This window comes from Mytilus galloprovincialis, chromosome 3 (assembly GCF_965363235.1).
Source record: "Mytilus galloprovincialis chromosome 3, xbMytGall1.hap1.1, whole genome shotgun sequence".
Taxonomy (NCBI): domain Eukaryota; kingdom Metazoa; phylum Mollusca; class Bivalvia; order Mytilida; family Mytilidae; genus Mytilus; species Mytilus galloprovincialis.
The window spans coordinates 101,225,357-101,245,274 of NC_134840.1; the positions used below are offsets into that span (position 1 = coordinate 101,225,357).

General features: G+C 31.1%; 1 protein-coding gene across 1 annotated transcript; it reads left to right on the plus strand.

Moving 5' to 3' along the window:
- Positions 1 to 99: 99 nt before the first annotated feature.
- On the plus strand, positions 100 to 19,315 carry LOC143069557 (zinc finger FYVE domain-containing protein 1-like). The gene is made up of 11 exons (XM_076244248.1): positions 100 to 886; positions 1,920 to 2,415; positions 3,412 to 3,617; positions 6,905 to 7,002; positions 7,917 to 8,025; positions 8,819 to 8,916; positions 9,150 to 9,264; positions 9,679 to 9,849; positions 10,183 to 10,354; positions 15,583 to 15,684; positions 16,157 to 19,315. The coding sequence occupies exons 1-11, from the start codon at positions 194 to 196 to the stop codon at positions 16,387 to 16,389; spliced, it is 2,493 nt and encodes an 830-aa protein (XP_076100363.1). The 5' UTR covers positions 100 to 193; the 3' UTR covers positions 16,390 to 19,315.
- Positions 19,316 to 19,918: the final 603 nt, after the last annotated feature.

A 19,918-nucleotide genomic window follows, 5' to 3' on the forward strand; every position in this document is an offset into this window, starting at 1 on the left:
CAAAATGTTTTTATTTTTAGTTTTTCCATTCGAAAATTGTCACTTAGAAGGTAAAATCCTATTAAAACTCTAGAGAAACATAAATTGTCAAACGTCTCATACACTTCGAAGAGAAAAAAATGATTCACATTTTCATGATAAACAATAACGAAATTTAAGTCAACAATACAAACGATCGAGATGATTTCACACAATGACAAGCGTCAAAAAGTTTAGAACAAGGACTTCAAAACGTTTTTGTGCAGAGAAATTGTGTTGCAGATCAGAATCAACTGTTGCTACTTTTCATTGTGAGGACTGTGGCTCAGACCAGTGTGAAGACTGTTGTGAAACAATACATTCAACCAATGCCAGTTTTGAATTACATGATAGAAATGTGATTAAAGGTCCTCATCATTCAGAACTATGTCAGATTTCTAAAATACTTCCATCTAAAATATGTATAGATGAAAATTTTGCTGATTTATGGTGCGAAGTGTGTTGCATAAGCTTCTGCAATTATTGTTTTGAGGTTTTTCACAAGCTGTCATCTCGAAAAACACATAGAAAAATATCTTTTAAAGAGCATAAACTTCGGGAACAACAGAAGGCAGAAGAAACACTACACATGAACATCCAGTCAATGCCCCTGCCTATGAACATTCAGCCATTGGCATTGTCCCCAGTGTCAGACGACGATTCATTGACCTACATTTCTTTTCCCCAAGAAGAGTCAAACATAGCAATGATTAACACAACACAGGTGCAGTCTGTTAATATTATACCAGATTTATGTGTCAATACAAATGATGACGATATCATTAATACTTTGGCAGAGAGCATGATTGAAAGTGAATACGATGAAATAGCAAGCTTCATGTTGCTTGATGACCAAGAACAGTTGAAGGTAAAAGAGTATTCAAAATAATGGAAACATAATCACATATAGCAAAGGGGGCTCACATAACAAATTCATTTGTCATAAAGTTGCAAACAAAGAAGAAAGATTACTTTTAAAACCACATTATTTAGGAAAAGTGGATGGCAATGAAACAGTAACCCAGCACTAAAACATGTCTCCTAGAGCATGAATCCGGGTCCGTTCACGCCCATTCATGTTCGCACCTGATTACGTTCGCCCCCATTCACTTTCGCACCCTACACGTTTGCGCCCAATTTTTATTGCTTTTGTGTTTCATATCTTTGTAATCAAGTTTTGGCAAGTGTATTCATATAAGTATATTTGTTGTCATTGTCTGAAATTAAAGTGAGACAACGTTGGTTTTTTTTTTGTGTTGAATAAATCCTGTTCTTGTTTTGGTTTGTGTATGGTAACTTTTATTTCATTGTTTCAAAATAAAGTGAGACTCTGACAACGTATTTTTTGTGTTGGATAAATGTTAATCATATTTCGGTTAGTGTATTGCTATAACTTTATGTTTCATTGTTTCAGATCAAAATGGCCAAGCTGATAAAATCTTTTGTGTTTTTCATTTAAAATCTTCAATGTTTTACTGCAGTATTTACAATCAATTACAAACAACTATCATGATTTTCTCATTTACAATAAATTGTTATTCAACTGGAATTTGATTTTAAATTGGGTGCGACTGTTTTACAAAATTACTAACATGTGACCTACAGGCTACAAACAAACACATTAAATTGCAATCGCACCATCAAGTTGAAATGATTGAAGGTTTATTTCTTGGCTTTAGACATTTACTACATTTTTTTAAAAAAGAAAGATAATTTAAACAACAACAAACTCTTGTTTTATAGTTACATGTACATGTACATTTGTACCTGTATGATAACTTGACAATTAAACTAATTCCTTAGTAGATTTAAACTATTATAAAGATAATAATCAATGCTATTAGTAAAATAAATGATTAAATTTAACTTAAATCAAAACCATTCTTTAATTTAATTTATAGGTATCGAATGAAGAAGACTTTTTAAACAAGCTTGAATGTGACAGTAATGATTTAGTAAAAGTTGTGTCAATATTTGGAAACACAGGTGATGGAAAGTCATTTACCCTTAATCATACATTCTTTGGAGGGAAGGAGGTGTTTGAGACATCTGCTCAACAGAAATCATGCACTATTGGTGTATGGGCAGCATATGACTCGAAGAGTAAAACAATCGTCATAGATACAGAAGGAATGTTAGGATTGACATCCAATCAGAATCAACGATCTAGACTTTTACTCAAAGTTTTGGCAGTATCAGATATTATTATATATCGTACACGAGCAGAACGACTACATACAGACATGTTTCAGTTTCTTTGTGATGCTTCAGCGACATATTATAAATACTTCTCTACTGAACTCCAGGAAATGGCTAAAAGAATTGGCAAGACTCTGGCTGACTTGACACCAGCAGTTATTGTCTTTCATGAAACTGTCAACACACAAATTTTATCAGGTATATACATTTGTATAAAGCTTAACATATGCTTAAAATTTAATTTTACTTTGAAAAATTGCACAAATCTTTTAAAAAAACCAGTAATATTTCTTTAATGCTTCACTTACATGTATTATCTCCCTTGAAACCATAATTACACTTGTTAAGTAGAATAACATGTAGCTATAACTGTATGCTAAAAAGATGTCACTATTCAATATGAAAATAACAAAATAATATACATGTAAGGTAAATTATAGCTAGAAATGTGAGAAAGTAATTTAATAACACATGAGTACAGGTTTCTTTAAAAATAAATAAACGTCATGTAGACATCATAATGTCTTTTTGGTTTTATTGATAAGATAAATTCAGATAAATTCAGCATATCTTTTAAAAGATATCTGGAGGTCATCATAAGCCTACATGTTTATAATTATATCAAAATCTGAATCATCTTAAAAACTTGAAAATAGATTTATTAATGAATACAATTTTTGAAATCAATACACAGTCCTCGATTAGAAATAGACAAACCATGAAGAGATAGAGAAAACTAATTTGGGCTTTTCCAGTAGTAATCTTATTTTTGGACATGGGCCGGGTTGTTTGTCATTTATCTGGTTTATATAGTTGAATGTCCATACAGATGTACATGCATGCAAAATTACTGTTAGAAAAGATTATGTAGGGATTTTGCAGTTCTGCCTTAATTGTCGCTAATTATCATGATTATAAACTGTTAATTTCTTTAACTTCTGATGTCTTATTTAAAATATGTCAAAGGTATTCAAAGAAATGTAGTGATTTAAGGGATGTAAAAACAGTACACAGATAACAGTGCAAACAACCTGATGTATTTCTGCCTTAATTGAAGCCAAACAGTTTTTCTCTTCTTCTGATATCTAATTTAAAAACTGCTATGATTTAGTATTCAAATTGATTTAGCGATGTTTAGTAATACAATGTAATAGAAAACTACCTTGAAAACAAAGCGAATTCATGTTATTACAGGAAAACAGTCAGCAGACAGTCAGCTTTGGGATCGATTTAGTCAGCTGGATTGTAAATTTCATTTCAAAGATTTACATTATGTTGGTGTTCAGACAAAAAGACCACCAACTGACTTCACACCATTGAAGACGGTCTTAGAAACTTTGCTGGGAGATAAAACCAACAGAGCTTCTAAACAACCAAATGTTATCTATTGTACACTTAAGGTAAAATTTTATCTACTAAACTTAGTGACTGGTAAAATTGCAGAGTTTCTAGAAAGCCATTTTTGTTTTATTGAGACTTGTACATGTTGTAGGAAAGATTGTTAAAAATCAAGAATAGAAATATTTAATTTATTTAAGGAGCTATGTCATAGTACTTTGATTGCAATCCAGATAGTTTTATGCTTCGAAATATATTTTATGTGAAATTTACACAAACATTTTGTCAATTTTGATTTTTCTTTTCTCTCTCATTTTTATACGACCGCAAAAATTATAATTTTTTGGTCGTATATTGCTATCACGTTGGCGTCGTCATCGTCCGAATACTTTTAGTTTTCCCACTCTAACTTTAGTAAAAGTGAATAGAAATCAATGAAATTTTAACCCATGGTTTATGACCACAAAAGGAAGGTTGGGATTGATTTTGGGAGTTTTGGTCCTAAAATTTTAGGAATTAGGGGCCAAAAAGGGCCCAAATAAGCATTTTCTTGGTTTTCGCACTATAACTTTAGTTTAAGTGAATAGTAATCTATGAAATTTTGACACAAGGTTTATGACCACAAAAGGAAGGTTGGGATTGATTTTGGGAGTTTTGGTCCTAACAGTTTAGGAATTAAGGGCCAAAAAAGGGCCCAAATAAGCATTATTCTTGGTTTTCGCACAATAACTTTAGTATAAGTCAATAGAAATCAATGAAATTTTAACACAAGGTTTATGACCACAAAAGGAAGGTTGGGATTGATTTTTGGAGTTGAGGTCACAACAGTTTATGAATTAGGGGCCAAAAAGGGGCCCAAATAAGCATTATTCTTGGTTTTTGCACCATAACTTTAGTATAAGTAAATAGAAATCTATGAAATTTAAACACAAGGTTTATGACCATAAAAGGAAGGTTGGGTTTGATTTTGGGAGTTTTGGTCCTAACAGTTTAGGAATAAGGGGCCCAAAAGGTCCAAAATTGAACTTTGTGTGATTTCATCAAAAATTGAATAATTGGGGTTCTTTGATATGCCGAATCTAACTATGTATGTAGATTCTTAATTTTTGGTCCCGTTTTCAAATTGGTCTACATTAAGGTCCAAAGGGTCCAAAATTAAACTTAGTTTGATTTTAACAAAAATTGAATCCTTGGGGTTCTTTGATATGCTGAATTTAAAAATGTACTTAGATTTTTAATTATTGGCCTAGTTTTCAAGTTGGTCCAAATGGGGGTCCAAAATTAAACTTTGTTTGATTTCATCAAAAATTGAATAAATGGGTTCTTTGATATGCCAAATCTAACTGTGTATGTAGATTCTTAATTTTTGGTCCAGTTTTCAAATTGGTCTACATTAAGGTCCAAAGGGTCCAAAATTAAACTAAGTTTGATTTTAACAAAAATTAAATTCTTGGGCTTATTTGATATGCTTTTTTATATTGCCCAGTTTTCAAGTTGGTCCAAATCAGGATTCCATATCAAGTATTGTGCAATTGCAAGAAATTTTCAATTGCACAGTATTGCACAATAGCAAGAAATATCTAATTGCACAATATTGTGCAATAGCAATTAATTTTCAATTGGAGTTATCTTTCTTTGTATAGAATAGTAGTTGATAATATATGTTGGAAATTTGCCAGACATGACTATGATGTCATTTTCTATTTTTATTTGCCAATAACTTTATGTAAATAACTTCATTGGAAATTTGCTAATATAAAATGTTGCTGATGAAGTTTTTTTATTGTTTTATACAATAAACAATGTATATTCACTTTTACTACCAACCAATCTTTACCATTCAGTGATAACAAGCACTTTATTTTACATTTTAATATTTTATGATGTATTTAAAAGAGTAGTTATTGTTGCAAACTCCATTAGAAGTTTGAATTGATATCAGTTTTGGAAAAAGGGAAACGGGGATGTGAAAAAAAGGAGGGGGTTTAAATTTTTCTCATTTCAGATTTCTTAAATAAAAAGAAAATTTCTTCAAACATTTTTTTGAGAGGATTAATATTCAACAGCATAGTGAATTGCTCAAAGGCAAAAATAACTTTTAAGTTCATTAGACCACATTCATTCCAAATCCAAATTCAGAGCTGTATCACGCTTGAATGTTTATACCCCGCTTTAAAAAAGGGGGGGTATACTGTTTTACCTCTGTCTGTCAGTCCGTCGGTTCATCAGTCCGTCCATCAGTCCGTCAGTCAGTCAGTCCGTCCCATGAAACTTTCGTCACATTTTTCTCAGGAACTACACATCCACCCTTTCTGTTATTTGGTATCAACATTTATATATGTCAGCCATACCGTGTGATGCGTTTTCAGATTCATCACTTGACAACTTCCTGTTTACCGAACACTTGTCTGATTTTACACATGATAGCCAAGTTGAAAATTTTCGTCACATTTTTCTCAGGAACTACAATACAAGGATTTCTGAAATTTGGTTTCAGGATTTATATAAGTCAGCTATACCGTGTGATGCGTTTTCAGATTCATCACTCGACAACTTCCTGTTTACCGAACACTTGTATGATTTTACACATGATAGCCAAGTTGAAAATTTTCGTCACATTTTTCTCAGGAACTACAATACAAGGATTTCTGAAATTTGGTTTCAGGATTTATATAAGTCAGCTATACCCTGTGATGCGTTTTCAGATTCATCACTCGACAACTTCCTGTTTACCGAACACTTGTATGATTTTACACATGATAGCCAAGTTGAAAATTTTCGTCACATTTTTCTCAGGAACTACAATACAAGGATTTCTGAAATTTGGTTTCAGGATTTATATAAGTCAGCTATACCGTGTGATGCGTTTTCAGATTCATCACTCGACTACTTCCTGTTTACCGAACATTTGTATGATTTTACACATGATAACCAAGTTAAAAATTTTCGTCACATTTTTCTCAGGAACTACAATACAAGGATTTCTGAAATTTGGTTTCAGGATTTTTATAAGTCAGCTATACCGTGTGATGCGTTTTCAGATTCATCACTCGACAACTTCCTGTTTACCGAACACTTGCATATTTTTACACTATTAATATTATCCACTTGCGGCGGGGGTGTCATCAGTGAGCAGTAGCTCGCAGTTTCACTTGTTTGTCCATACTTGCCCCAACTGTTCAGGGTTCGACCTCTGCGGTCGTATAAAGCTGCACCCTGCGGAGCACCTGGTTTTAAACCTATTTATTAACCAAAATGTACACACATATATTCATAAAGCTTAAAGTTCACATATTGAATATAAATTTTATTCATATTTCAAAGAAAATGAAATGTTTTTTCATTGCAGAATTTAAATGATAGATTTAGTGGACACTTAGACAGACCTGAGATAGGAACTTTTCCTGATCAGATATTTTCCTGTCCTGTAAGGTGCTTGTCTTGCCAGTAAGTATTTTAGAGAGAGAAAGATTAATAAAGGCCATGGGTGTGTAACTTACTTTGTTAAGATATGTTATTTCTAATGCAATGCACCCAAAGACTTGTCGTCTTTGATTGTGACAAGTCCAAATTTCAGAAGAAAAACAGATTCATTGCCTTTAAAACATCATTTATTTTTGTGAATATTTTATTATTAAGGTTTTGAAAAAGTTTCTTTATAAGCCGATAAAAACACTGTAGTTTGTTAATGTTGATCATTTCTTTGTGTTAAACACTGAAAGCTGTAAATCAATTGAAAAAATTAAAACCAATTATTAACCCACTAAGTACATTATTGCCAAAAATGACTGGTTATTAAAAATAACATATTTTCTGTAATGGCCCTGTTTTTTCTGTAATGTCCCTGTTTTTTCTGTAATGGCCCTGTTTTTCTGTAATGGCCCTGTTTTTTTCTGTAATGGCCCTGTTTTTTTGTAATGGCCCTGTATTAATGCCCGGTTTGTCTGTATAAAGCACAGTTAGGGTTTTTAATAAAGTTAATAAAATTAAGTTGTAAAGAGTATAATACTTTTTTGTATTTTATTTAATTTAGTTACCAGCAACCAACATTAAAGAACCATATATAGGGATCACTGTTCCTCCTGTTTTTTCAACACATAACTTAATATCTTGGATAATTGATATATTAACACATACACTTTTATTCAGTTGGTTAATAAATGTATTAAGAAATGGGTGTTTTTACAATGGCTCTGTTATATGTCTTCGGTCAGTAATAATGGCCTCGGATGTCTGTAATGGCCCTCAGCGTTGCCTCAGGCCATTACAGACTTCCTCTACCATTATAACAGACCTTGGACATATAACAGGGCCATTATAAAAACACCCATTCATTAATACTATAATATTATACTTTTCAGAGAGAGCTGTATTAAATGTATGAACCATTGTACTGAGAGTGATGGTCATGAAACAGAAAAGAGATGTACATACCAACACCAGTATCAGAACAAAGTGTTTTTATGCAAGGTAAAGACATACTTTTATGTACTACTTGTACATTGAAAGTTAAACAAATTACTTTTTATTGCAATGCTTATGCTTGACCAACATCAACTGAGAACTGCTCAGTCTTTAGTTTCTTGTGTTGCTGCTTTTAAGGTGGTTCCCAACACTTTCACTAAAATTAATTTGGTTCGTTTAATTTTCATAAAATATGGACAAAGTATTTACTTTGACCCTTTGACAAAAATATAAAAATTTCAAAAACTTTGAACCATCCATTTTATCAGAAAAATTACACTGGTTATATAGCAGTTTGACAAACACTTATTTTGATCAATGAGACGTTAAATATTCCCTTAACAACACAACGTAATTAAAACGTTTAGCTGATTTTACAGAGTTATCTCCCTGTTGTGTTAGGAACCACCTTAAGCTGATGTGTTTTTTTTTTCGATTTTCATTTATTATAATTAGAACTTTAATTTGTTATCCTCTGCCTCTAAACTACATGTTAAAATTATGGTTAGTGTGTTATAAAGTTAAGTTTAACTGAGCATTTACGAGAATGTATGTTAAACACATTTACACATCTATGGTTTATGTTGTAAAACAAGAATATCAAAACTACAATATTGTTTACGACACATCCTGATCATTAAGTACTTTTTTAGGTGCATTTACTCCACTTATATGTGATGTGATCAATGTCCCTAGATACTCAATTTAGGGTTTATTGTTGCTTTTCTTGTTTCTGCAAAAAAATTAAAACCAAACCACATGACTTTTGACTGTGACCTTGCTACTTTTTATATTTTAGACCTGTTTATTGGCTGGTAAACATAATGTTGTAGTACCTAAGACATCAGAATCAACAGATAATGTCTGGATGGGACTGGCTAAATATGTATGGACTGGGTGAGTAAATGTTGAAATACATATAACGATATATATTTGTAAAAAGAAAAATTTCAAATGTGAATGGTTTAAAAAAAAGACTTTCTAATGTTTGACCTCAAAACCAACTTTTATAAGATAGTCAACAAAATAAAAAGGATGGTGACAGTGTCTGCATATTTGCATTAATTAATATATTTATAAGGAAAATAATGGATAAAACTTTATTAAATGACATGTGCTTTTGTTTTTAGAGAAGTTTTAGAGTGCCCCAAGTGTGGAGTTATATACAGGAGTAGAGAACGTTGGTATGGTAACAAGAATATGGAGGACATTGTTTCTGTAGAAGTCAGACATGTCTGGCCTGATGTGAGTATCTTATATAAAGTGGGAAAATTTTGTAAGTCGTTTATGTTCCTGAATATTTTCAAAAAGCAAAATCTCTCTTCGCATAAATTTGGTATTGGTGGAAGTTTATAATCAAGGACAAAAATTGTCAGAAAAAATCAAACCTGGAAAAAAACTGCTTTACATCAAATAGAAGCTTTTGGAAGCTGTTTCTTTTTCAATTTCTTTTGCAATATTTAGGAAAATTAAAAATGAAAAGAAGGTTGATCAGAATACTTTGTAATTTATATTTCAACATTGCAGCCTCCATTAACATTTAGTTGGATGCGAAAACAACCTCTCACTGCAAAATTATAAAAATAGAAGGGAATTAAACTATCGATGACAACATTTTACAAAAAACAAAACTCAGTTATACTATTTCTTATATTCCAGGGTTATAAAAATCTACAGGGAACCAGTAATGCTGCCAGAAAAGTTATTGATAGCATGCAGTACATTGCTGATTCAGTTACCAGTGTGAGTCAGAAACCAACTAAAATGATTTCTGATTGGATGACAGACCAGATAGCTCCTGACTACTGGGTTCCTAATTCACAGATAACAGTAAGTACTGACATGTTACTATTGAGTTTGGTCAACTTTGTTGTGTTTTCAGTACAATATTTCATTTAGATTTCAACAAGTTTACTTTTTGTCTGACAATAATTTCACATCTTTCTTCTGAAGGTTCACCCAAGATTCACAATAGCAACACTGTGATAGACCAGACTTTCTCTAATTTTATCTGAAAACCTCTTTTGTGCATGTAGAGTAATTTATTTTTAATTTCACTAACATCAAGCAAATCAAACTTTCATTGAATATAATTCTTAGACTGATTCTAACTACCGGGTAATATGGATTGTTAATGACAAAGAAAATTCTTTTAATTTGCAGAATTGTAAAAAATGTCAGAAAGAACTTGATAATGAACAGAAGCATCACTGTCGTGCATGTGGTGAAGGATTTTGTGATGACTGCTCATCAAAGAAAAGACTAATACCAGAGAGAGGCTGGAATTTCCTTGTTCGTGTTTGTGATGATTGTTATAGTTTAGAAAACTCAACAGGTAAGTTCAATAATCTTCCTTTTCACATTTACAGAATTTTTATGTCTCCACTGAAATTATCCATTTTGCAGGGTACAGAGGATTCATTACTTTCTATGGAATACCATTTTTCTGGACTTTGAAGGTAAACTATAGGATTGTATATCAATCCATGAAAATATAACTTTCCTCAATATGAGAAAATTGGTACATGTATGATACTATCCACTAAACATAATTGAATCCACAATAGCACAAACTGAAAATAGATAATAAGTTTGGACAAATTGGGAACAGATACTGGTTTCACGTGGTCGTTGTGTGAAGACATTTGGTTTTCACACAATAACTTTAGTATAAGTAATAGAAATCTATGAAATTTAAACACAAGAAAGGAAGGTTGGGATTGATTTTTATGAGTTTTGGTCCCAACAGTTTAGGAATTAGGGGCCAAAAGGGTCCAAAATTAAACTGTGTTTGATTTCATCAAAAATTGAATTATTGGAGATCTTTGATATGCCAAATCTAACTGTGTATTTAGATTCTTAATTATTGTTCCTGTTTTCAAATTGGTCTACATTAAGGTCCAAAGGGTCCAAGATTAAACTTAGTTTGATTTTAACAAAAATTACAGTGACTTGACTGATAGTGTTGCTATCCAACAATTGCAATTCATTCAAAATTTTGACCAAATTGCAATTTGTTTTATTAAACCAAATTGTTCAACTGGTCAGAAATTTGAACAAATTGTTCAGTCAAAATGTGAAAGTGCAAGGTGATAAAATAAATCATACTTACAATCCTATAAGACTTTAACTCCACTGTTCTGATGTTATTTTTAAATTAGTTTATCAATCTGTATAGGTATATATAGCTATTACCATACTAAAGGTGAACTGTTTTATTTGTAATTGCTATAAAAATGTCCAAACTAAGCTTTTATATAGTTTTTCTTTCAAAATGTATTCTATATTCATAAGAATCACACAGTATATGAATAAAAACATCATATTCAGTAAAATAATTTGTAAAATTGCAATATATTTGTAGGAAGGGGAGATAATCTTTTTTGGTTTCAAAAAGTCTTTATTCAAAAGAATAGTATTTTAGGTTATTTCCCAAAGGAAACTTATCAATAGCATATTGTTATTTCACATATAGTTTACTGAATATATGATGTATTATTTTAAATGATATATGATTCTTATAAATATAAAATCCTTTTCGAAAGAAAAACTATATAAAAGCTTAGTTTGGACATTTTTATAGTAATTCAAAATAAAATAGTTGACCTTTAGTATGGTAATGGCTATAATATAACATATATGATATAATATATCAATACAGTGGAGTTAAAGGCTTATAGGATTGTAAGTATATTTTATTTTATCACCTTGCACTTTCACATTTTGACTGAACAATTTGTTCAAATTTTTGACCAGCTGAACAATTTGGATTAATAAAACAAATTGCAATTTGGTCAAAATTTTGAATGAGTTGCAATTGGTATAATTATATTATATCATATATGTTATATTATAGCCATTACCATACTAAAGGTCAACTATTTTATTTTGAATTGCTATAAAAATGTCCAAACTAAGCTTTTATATAGTTTTTCTTTCGAAAAGGATTTTATATTTATAAGAATCATATATCATTTAAAATAATACATCATATATTCAGTAAACTATATGTGAAATAACAATATGCTATTGATAAGTTTCCTTTGGGAAATAACCTAAAATACTATTCTTTTGAATAAAGACTTTTTGAAACCAAAAAAGATTATCTCCCCTTCCTACAAATATATTGCAATTTTACAAATTATTTTACTGAATATGATGTTTTTATTCATATACTGTGTGATTCTTATGAATATAGAATACATTTTGAAAGAAAAACTATATAAAAGCTTAGTTTGGACATTTTTATAGCAATTACAAATAAAACAGTTCACCTTTAGTATGGTAATAGCTATATATAACTATACAGATTGATAAACTAATTTAAAAATAACATCAACACAGTGGAGTTAAAGTCTTATAGGATTGTAAGTATGATTTATTTTATCACCTTGCACTTTCACATTTTGACTGAACAATTTGTTCAAATTTCTGACCAGTTGAACAATTTGGTTTAATAAAACAAATTGCAATTTGGTCAAAATTTTGAATGAATTGCAATTGTTGGATAGCAACACTATCAGTCAAGTCACTGTAAATTCTTGGGGTTCTTTGATAAGCTGAATCTACTTAGATTTTTGATTATGGGCCCAGTTTTCAAGTTGGCCCAAATCAAGGTCCAAAATTAAACTTTGTTTGAATTCAACAAAAATTTAATATATGGGGTTCTTTGATATGCTGAATCTAACCATGTATTGTGATTTTTATACGACCGCAAAATTTGAAAAATTTTTCGTCGTATATTGCTATCACGTTGGCGTCGGCGTCGTCGTCGTCGTTGTCGTCGTCGTCCGGCGTCCGAATACTTTTAGTTTTCGCACTCTAACTTTAGTAAAAGTGAATGGAAATCTATGAAATTTTAACACAAGGTTTATGACCACAAAAGGAAGGTTGGTATTGATTTTGGGAGTTTTGGTCCCAACATTTTAGGAATTAGGGGCCAAAAAGGGCCCAAATAAGCATTTTCTTGGTTTTCGCACTATAACTTTAGTTTAAGTTAATAGAAATCTATGAAATTTTGACACAAGGTTTATGACCACAAAAGAACGGTTGGGATTGATTTTGGGAGTTAAGGTTTCAACAGTTTAGGAATTAGGGGCCAAAAAAGGGCCCAAATAAGCATTATTCTTGGTTTTCGCACAATAACTTTAGTTTAAGTAAATAGAAATCAATGAAATTTAAACACAATGTTAATGACTACAAAAGGAAGGTTGGTATTGATTTTGGGAGTTTAGGTCCCAACAGTTTAGGAATTAGGGGCCAAAAAGGGACCCAAATAAGCATTTTTCTTGGTTTTCGCACCATAACGTTAGTATAAGTAAATAGAAATCTATGAAATTTAAACACAAGGTTTATGACCATAAAAGGAAGGTTGGTATTGATTTTGGGAGTTTTGGTCCCAACAGAATAAGGGGCCCAAAGGGTCCAAAATTAAACTTTGTTTGATTTCATCAAAATTGAATAATTGGGGTTCTTTGATATGCCTAATCTAACTGTCATGACTGTGTATGTAGATTCTTAACTTTTGGTCCCGTTTTCAAATTGGTCTACATTAAGGTCCAAAGGGTCCAAAATTAAACTTAGTTTGATTTTGACAAAAAATGAATCAGTTAGGTTCTTTGATATGCTGAATCTAAAAATGTACTTAGATTCTTGATTATTGGCCCAGTTTTCAAGTTGGTCCAAAATCAGGGTCCAAAATTAAACTTTGTTTGATTTCATCAAAAATTGAATAAATGGGGTTCTTTGATATACCAAATCTAACTGTGTATGTAGATTCTTCATTTTTGGTCCTGTTTTCAAATTGGTCTACACTAAAGTCCAAAGGGTCCAAAATTAAACTTAGTCTGATTTCAACAAAAATTGAAATCTTGGGGTTCTTTGATATGCTGAAACCAAAAATGTACTTAAATTTTTTATTATGGGCCCAGTTTTCAAGTTGGTCCAAATCAGGATCTAAAATTATTATATTAAGTGTTGTGCAATAGCAAGTCTTTTCAATTGCACAGTATTGTGCAATGGCAAGAAATATCTAATTGCACAATATTGTGAAATAGCAAATTTTTTTTTAATTAGAGTTATCTTTCTTTGTCCAGAATAGTAAGCAAGAAATATCTAATTGCAAAATATTGTGCAATAGCAAGATTTTTTTTTAATTGGAGTTATCTTTCTTTGTCCAGAATCAACTTAAATCTTTGTTATATACAATATACAATGTATATTCACTTTTTACTACCAACTGATAAATTATAATAAATAACATTCAGTGATAACAAGCAGTTTTTTTTACATCTTAATATTTTATGATGTATTTAAATGAGTAGTTATTGTTGCAAACTCCATTAGAAATTTTAATTGAGATTAGTTTTGGAATAAGGGAAAGGGGGATGTGATTAAAAAAATTGGGTTCAATTTTTCTCATTTGAAATTTCATAAATAAAAAAGAAAATTTCTTCAAACATTTTTATGCCCCACCTACGATAGTAGAGGGGCATTATGTTTTCTGGTCTGTGCGTCCGTCCGTCCGTCCGTCCGTCTGTCCGTTCGTCCGTCCGTCTGTCCCGCTTCAGGTTAAAGTTTTTGGTCAAGGTAGTTTTTGATGAAGTTTAAGTCCAATCGACTTCAAACTTAGTACACATGTCCCCTATGATATGATCTTTCTAATTTTAATGCCAAATTAGAGTTTTTACCCCAATTTCACAGTCCACTGAACATGGAAAATGATAGTGCGAGTGGGGCATTCGTGTACTGAGGACACATTCTTGTTTTGAGAGGATTAATATTCAACAGCATAGTGAATTGCTCTAAGAGAAAACAAAAATTTTAAGTTCATTAGAACACATTCATTCTGTGTCAGAAACCTATGCTGTGTCAACTATTTAATCACAATCCAAATTTAGAGCTGAATCCAGCTTGAATGTTGTGTCCATACTTTCCCCAACCGTTCAGGGTTCAACCTCTGCGGTCGTATAAAGCTACGCCCTGCGGAGCATCTGGTTGATATTTGGGCCCAGTTATCAAATTGGCCCACATTGAGGTCTAAAGGGTCCAAAATTGAACTTTATTTGATTTCATCAAAAATTGAATTCTTTGGGTTCTTTGATATGCTGAATCAAACCATGTATTTAGATTTTGGACCTTAAAAGGTAAATGTCCAATTCAAAATTTTTAAGTTCTTAGACTACATTCAATCTGTGTCTGAAACCTATGCTGTGTTAACTATTTAATCACAATCCAAATTCAGAGCTGTATCAAGCTAATGCTGTGTCCATACTTGCATTTTATTCATGGATTATTGGGGTATACTAATTTAAATGTTCAAAGAAGAACAAATATTTTATAGGATTGTATGCAAACCTTGGCAAAACCACTTATTTCAATATCCATGAAAATATATCTTTCCTCAATAAAAGAAAATTGGTACCTACTAAATGTAAATGAATCTTCATTAGCACAAACTGAAACAGATATTAAATTTTTGAAACATTAGAATGTGATTTGGTGTTTGAATATGTATGCTTTTAAATGCAGTAAGGAATTAATTTTAATAAAATCTTCTTCTAGAAATTCCTGGTGGAAGGGAACCACAAGTAACTGCCAGGAAAGTTGGTGAGGTGCTGTCGTCTGCTATCAGTGTTGTTGGTTCTACTGTAATCTATCCAGTGGGTAAGATTATTGTTATCTGATCTGGAGAAATGTATTATAGGGTTTCCTTAGATTTGTTTCTGGAATAACCTTCAAGTTTTAATACTATATTTGGAAATCCAAAAATCTACAACATCTGAGTGTATTAATTCAGAAACTATTCAACATCGGACATAATATTAAAATTCAAGTTTTGATTTTTGAGACACCTATCTTCGTCTTGTCTCAAATTTGTGGTACATGTATAACTTAAAAGAATAAGATATGTTTAGATCTGTATAACTTAAAAGAATAAGATATGTTTAGATCTGTATAACTTAAAAGAATAAGATATGTTTAGATCTGTATAACTTAAAAGAATTAGATATGTTTAGATCAGCTAAACCTTCTTGTCCTTAATATGAATTTAAAGTTGGACATTTAACAGCCGTCTGTTGTCTATCCATGCTTTTATTTACACATGAGATGATGAAGAATATGTTTTTCATTGCAGGTATGTTAAAAGATTCAGCTAGACCAACATACTGGACTCCAGATGAACATATCACTAAATGCTGTGTTTGTGAAACACCATTTGGACCAAAATTGAAAATACACCATTGTCGAGCTTGTGGAGAGGGTGTGTGCCATGATTGCTCCCCAGACAAACGTCCTGTTCCTCTGAGAGGATGGGATTATCCTGTCAGAGTTTGTCAGAAATGCTTTCAGAAGAAAGATAAAGTGTAACCATGTAATAACTTGATGGTCATGTGACAATTTTTTTGCCATATGACATCTTCACAGTCATGTGACAACTTTTTGGTCATGTGACATCTTCACAGTCATGTGGCTTCATCATTTCTTATGGAATTTGTCTCTTTAGTGAGACCATCTTTGTAAATAGGCCAGTTTCGGGAAATCATTATGTTATTGAATGGCATTTAATGTTGTACATGCTTATATATCTAAGGTTTTCCGTGCTATATTTTAAGTAAATTTCTTTTAAATTGAATGCCAAAAGTACCTATGATTTATTTTTATAAAACAGGTGACGACTATCACAGATTAAATTGAAAAATTTAGTTCATTGTTTCAAGAATTTGGTTTTGCTGAATTTGACTGTGCTTCTAGATTTAATCAAATATGGAAAGAAGTTTTAAAAGAGTTATTAAATAGGATAGGAATTGGTAAAACCAGTTTTAAGGCTTGCATTAGAATATGTTGGGTTTATTATTTGTTTGTTAGATATTTTTATGTATATATATATTTCATGTTGCTGTCTGATTAAAATACATATACTGTGTCCAACCTTGGATTATGGAATCTGAAAACATTTTCAGGTATAATTTTGAATAATGTTCAAACTAACATATTTAATCAACTCATTTTTTTTATTCTTAAAATCAGTTGCAGTTAAGGTGTCATACCACCAATTACTCCCGCAAATTTAGAACGTATGTGAAAGTAGGCCTACTCGGACAAAAAATAGTGCATTTGTTGTCATTGTTCACCTAAACTAACCAACAAATATGCAGAAATGAAACTTTTGTTGAAAGAGAAATATATTAAGACCATTTTGAGCCAAAATTTACCTGTCTATGAGTTTGCATTAAAAATTGAGGATTAATGCGCTCCATAGTATACTAATATAAGATTTCCAGAAAACCAGGGGTTATTTTTAGTGGTACCTCCTTTCGGAAGCTCTCTTCTTTCTTATATGATTTTGAATGTATGTTGAAAATTGGCATGCAGAAAGGTAACACCTGTACGATTCAGGATATACCTAGATTCTATGAAGTTAAACGTAAGGTAAAATATTTAGAAAGCTGGAAAAATTGCAAAATTTGGTTGAACAGATAGGGACTTTTAATTGGTGGTATGACACCTTTAAGCAAAATGCGGTGAAACATCAAAATCAGAAAACAATTGTTTTTTTTGGTCTTAACTGATCATTTGAGATAATAGTAGCTACATTTCAATCTTTTTGGGGGCAAAATGTCACATAATGCAAATTTAGAGCCTAAAACTTGAGTTTGTGCTATTTTTAGCTTTTCCCACCCTGACAATATGCTTTTATATAAAAAAATGTATTAAATAATGTTATAAATGCACAGAAAGTTATTCTGTGGTGTTAAACATTGAAACATAGGTTGTTTACTACCCCCAAACAAATTTTGTCATGCAGATTTAAAGAAATTATTTGATTTTTACCCCTTATATCATTGCATCATACTATGTACTTGACAGATAGCATAGCCTAATGTAAACACTGCAGAAACTAACAAAAGTACCATTTATTATTCCAAATGAAATTTTATATCTTAAATTTTATTAAGTGATGTAAATAAACACAGTTAAATGACCATGACTGCACTTTTGATCAATTTGTAGTTCTTTACTGACACCAGATGAAAAAAAAGGGGGGGGTCAATATTCCTTGACACTTAAATACCTTGGATTATTTACTAAATTCATTGCAAAAATTGTGGAAAGTCTTTAAAGTAGTAGAACAAAGGAGGAAAAATTAGCAAAAACTGATCTTGATATTGAAAGTTTATGTTCCTGTAGCCCAAAATGAAATTTTCAAGTATTTTCTATCAAAGTCATACATTACAGTCAGTTTAAATTGAGCTGTGAAATTTTTAATATAAGTCGCATAATGCTCAGATAGGCTGTTTTTAACTACAAATTGACTTAGGATAAGAATAAAGAAAAATAAAAGATTTCTAATCAACTTTTTTGTCTCTTTAATTTATGCAATTTTTATCTTCATATTAAGATTGAAACTTTTTTCGATTTTATAAAACCCCTGTCTATGACATCCATTATAAAACCCCTGTCTATAACATCCATTATAAAATCCTTTTATTATAATATGTCTTTGCATATATTTTAAGGTTCACAAATGAACAGTGTAAATACTACTGAGATTAGAAAAAGTTGATACAGAAATGTTTTTCTTAAGTGATTTTTTTTTCATATAGATGTAAACAATTAATATTTTATTATATTATGTTTAAACCTTTTCGCAAATACAAATACTTTTTAGTTTTATTCAATTGATTACACAAAAATTTTTTAAGAGAAGATAATTTAATACTGTGAAAAGTGAAAGAATGAATATCCGGTTAGCCCTTTTTGCATTTTCTAAGAGAATATAATACAGATTGTCTTCTTGTATTTTATTGTAATATTCTTATTTATATTCTTCCTAGTCACACAAATTTTAATCTTAATGAACAAAGCAAAACATGTGTGCACAGCTTGAAGTTTGAAAATAAGGCCATTGACATTATGTGCTTTATTTTTTTTTTTTTAGAAATGGAATATTTATATACAAAAATATTCTATAATAATTGATTTATTGTAGAAAATAAATACTTGTATGTGGCAGGTTGCCAGAAAAAACCGTGGCAGGTTGATAAATACAAAAATTTGCTATTTATATTTTGTTAATTTCAAATCAGGTAAAGGCAGTTCATTTTAGCGCAGTTAAATGATCACATATTCTGAAATGCCAAATTTGGGTTGATATAAGTGTTCCCATTTACATATTTATATTCCAATTTGGGATGTCTTCAAAATGGTGATAGGATGTAGATACAATCATTTAATTTATGCTTAGAATTTGCCCTTTTAATCAGAACATAGGGTGATAAGTTTTTTTGTTGTTTTTATACGACCGCAAATTTTGAAAAAATTTTCGTCGTATATTGCTATCACGTTGGCGTCGGCGTCGTCGTCGTCCGGCGTCCGAATACTTTTAGTTTTCGCACTCTAACTTTAGTAAAAGTGAATGGAAATCTATGAAATTTTAACACAAGGTTTATGACCACAAAAGGAAGGTTGGTATTGATTTTGGGAGTTTTGGTCCCAACATTTTAGGAATTAGGGGCCAAAAAGGGCCCAAATAAGCATTTTCTTGGTTTTCGCACTATAACTTTAGTTTAAGTTAATAGAAATCTATGAAATTTTGACACAAGGTTTATGACCACAAAAGAACGGTTGGGATTGATTTTGGGAGTTTTGGTCTCAACAGTTTAGGAATTAGGGGCCAAAAAAGGGCCCAAATAAGCATTATTCTTGGTTTTCGCACAATAACATTAGTTTAAGTAAATAGAAATCAATGAAATTTAAACACAATGTTAATGACTACAAAAGGAAGGTTGGTATTGATTTTGGGAGTTTAGGTCCCAACAGTTTAGGAATTAGGGGCCAAAAAGGGACCCAAATAAGCATTTTTCTTGGTTTTCGCACCATAACGTTAGTATAAGTA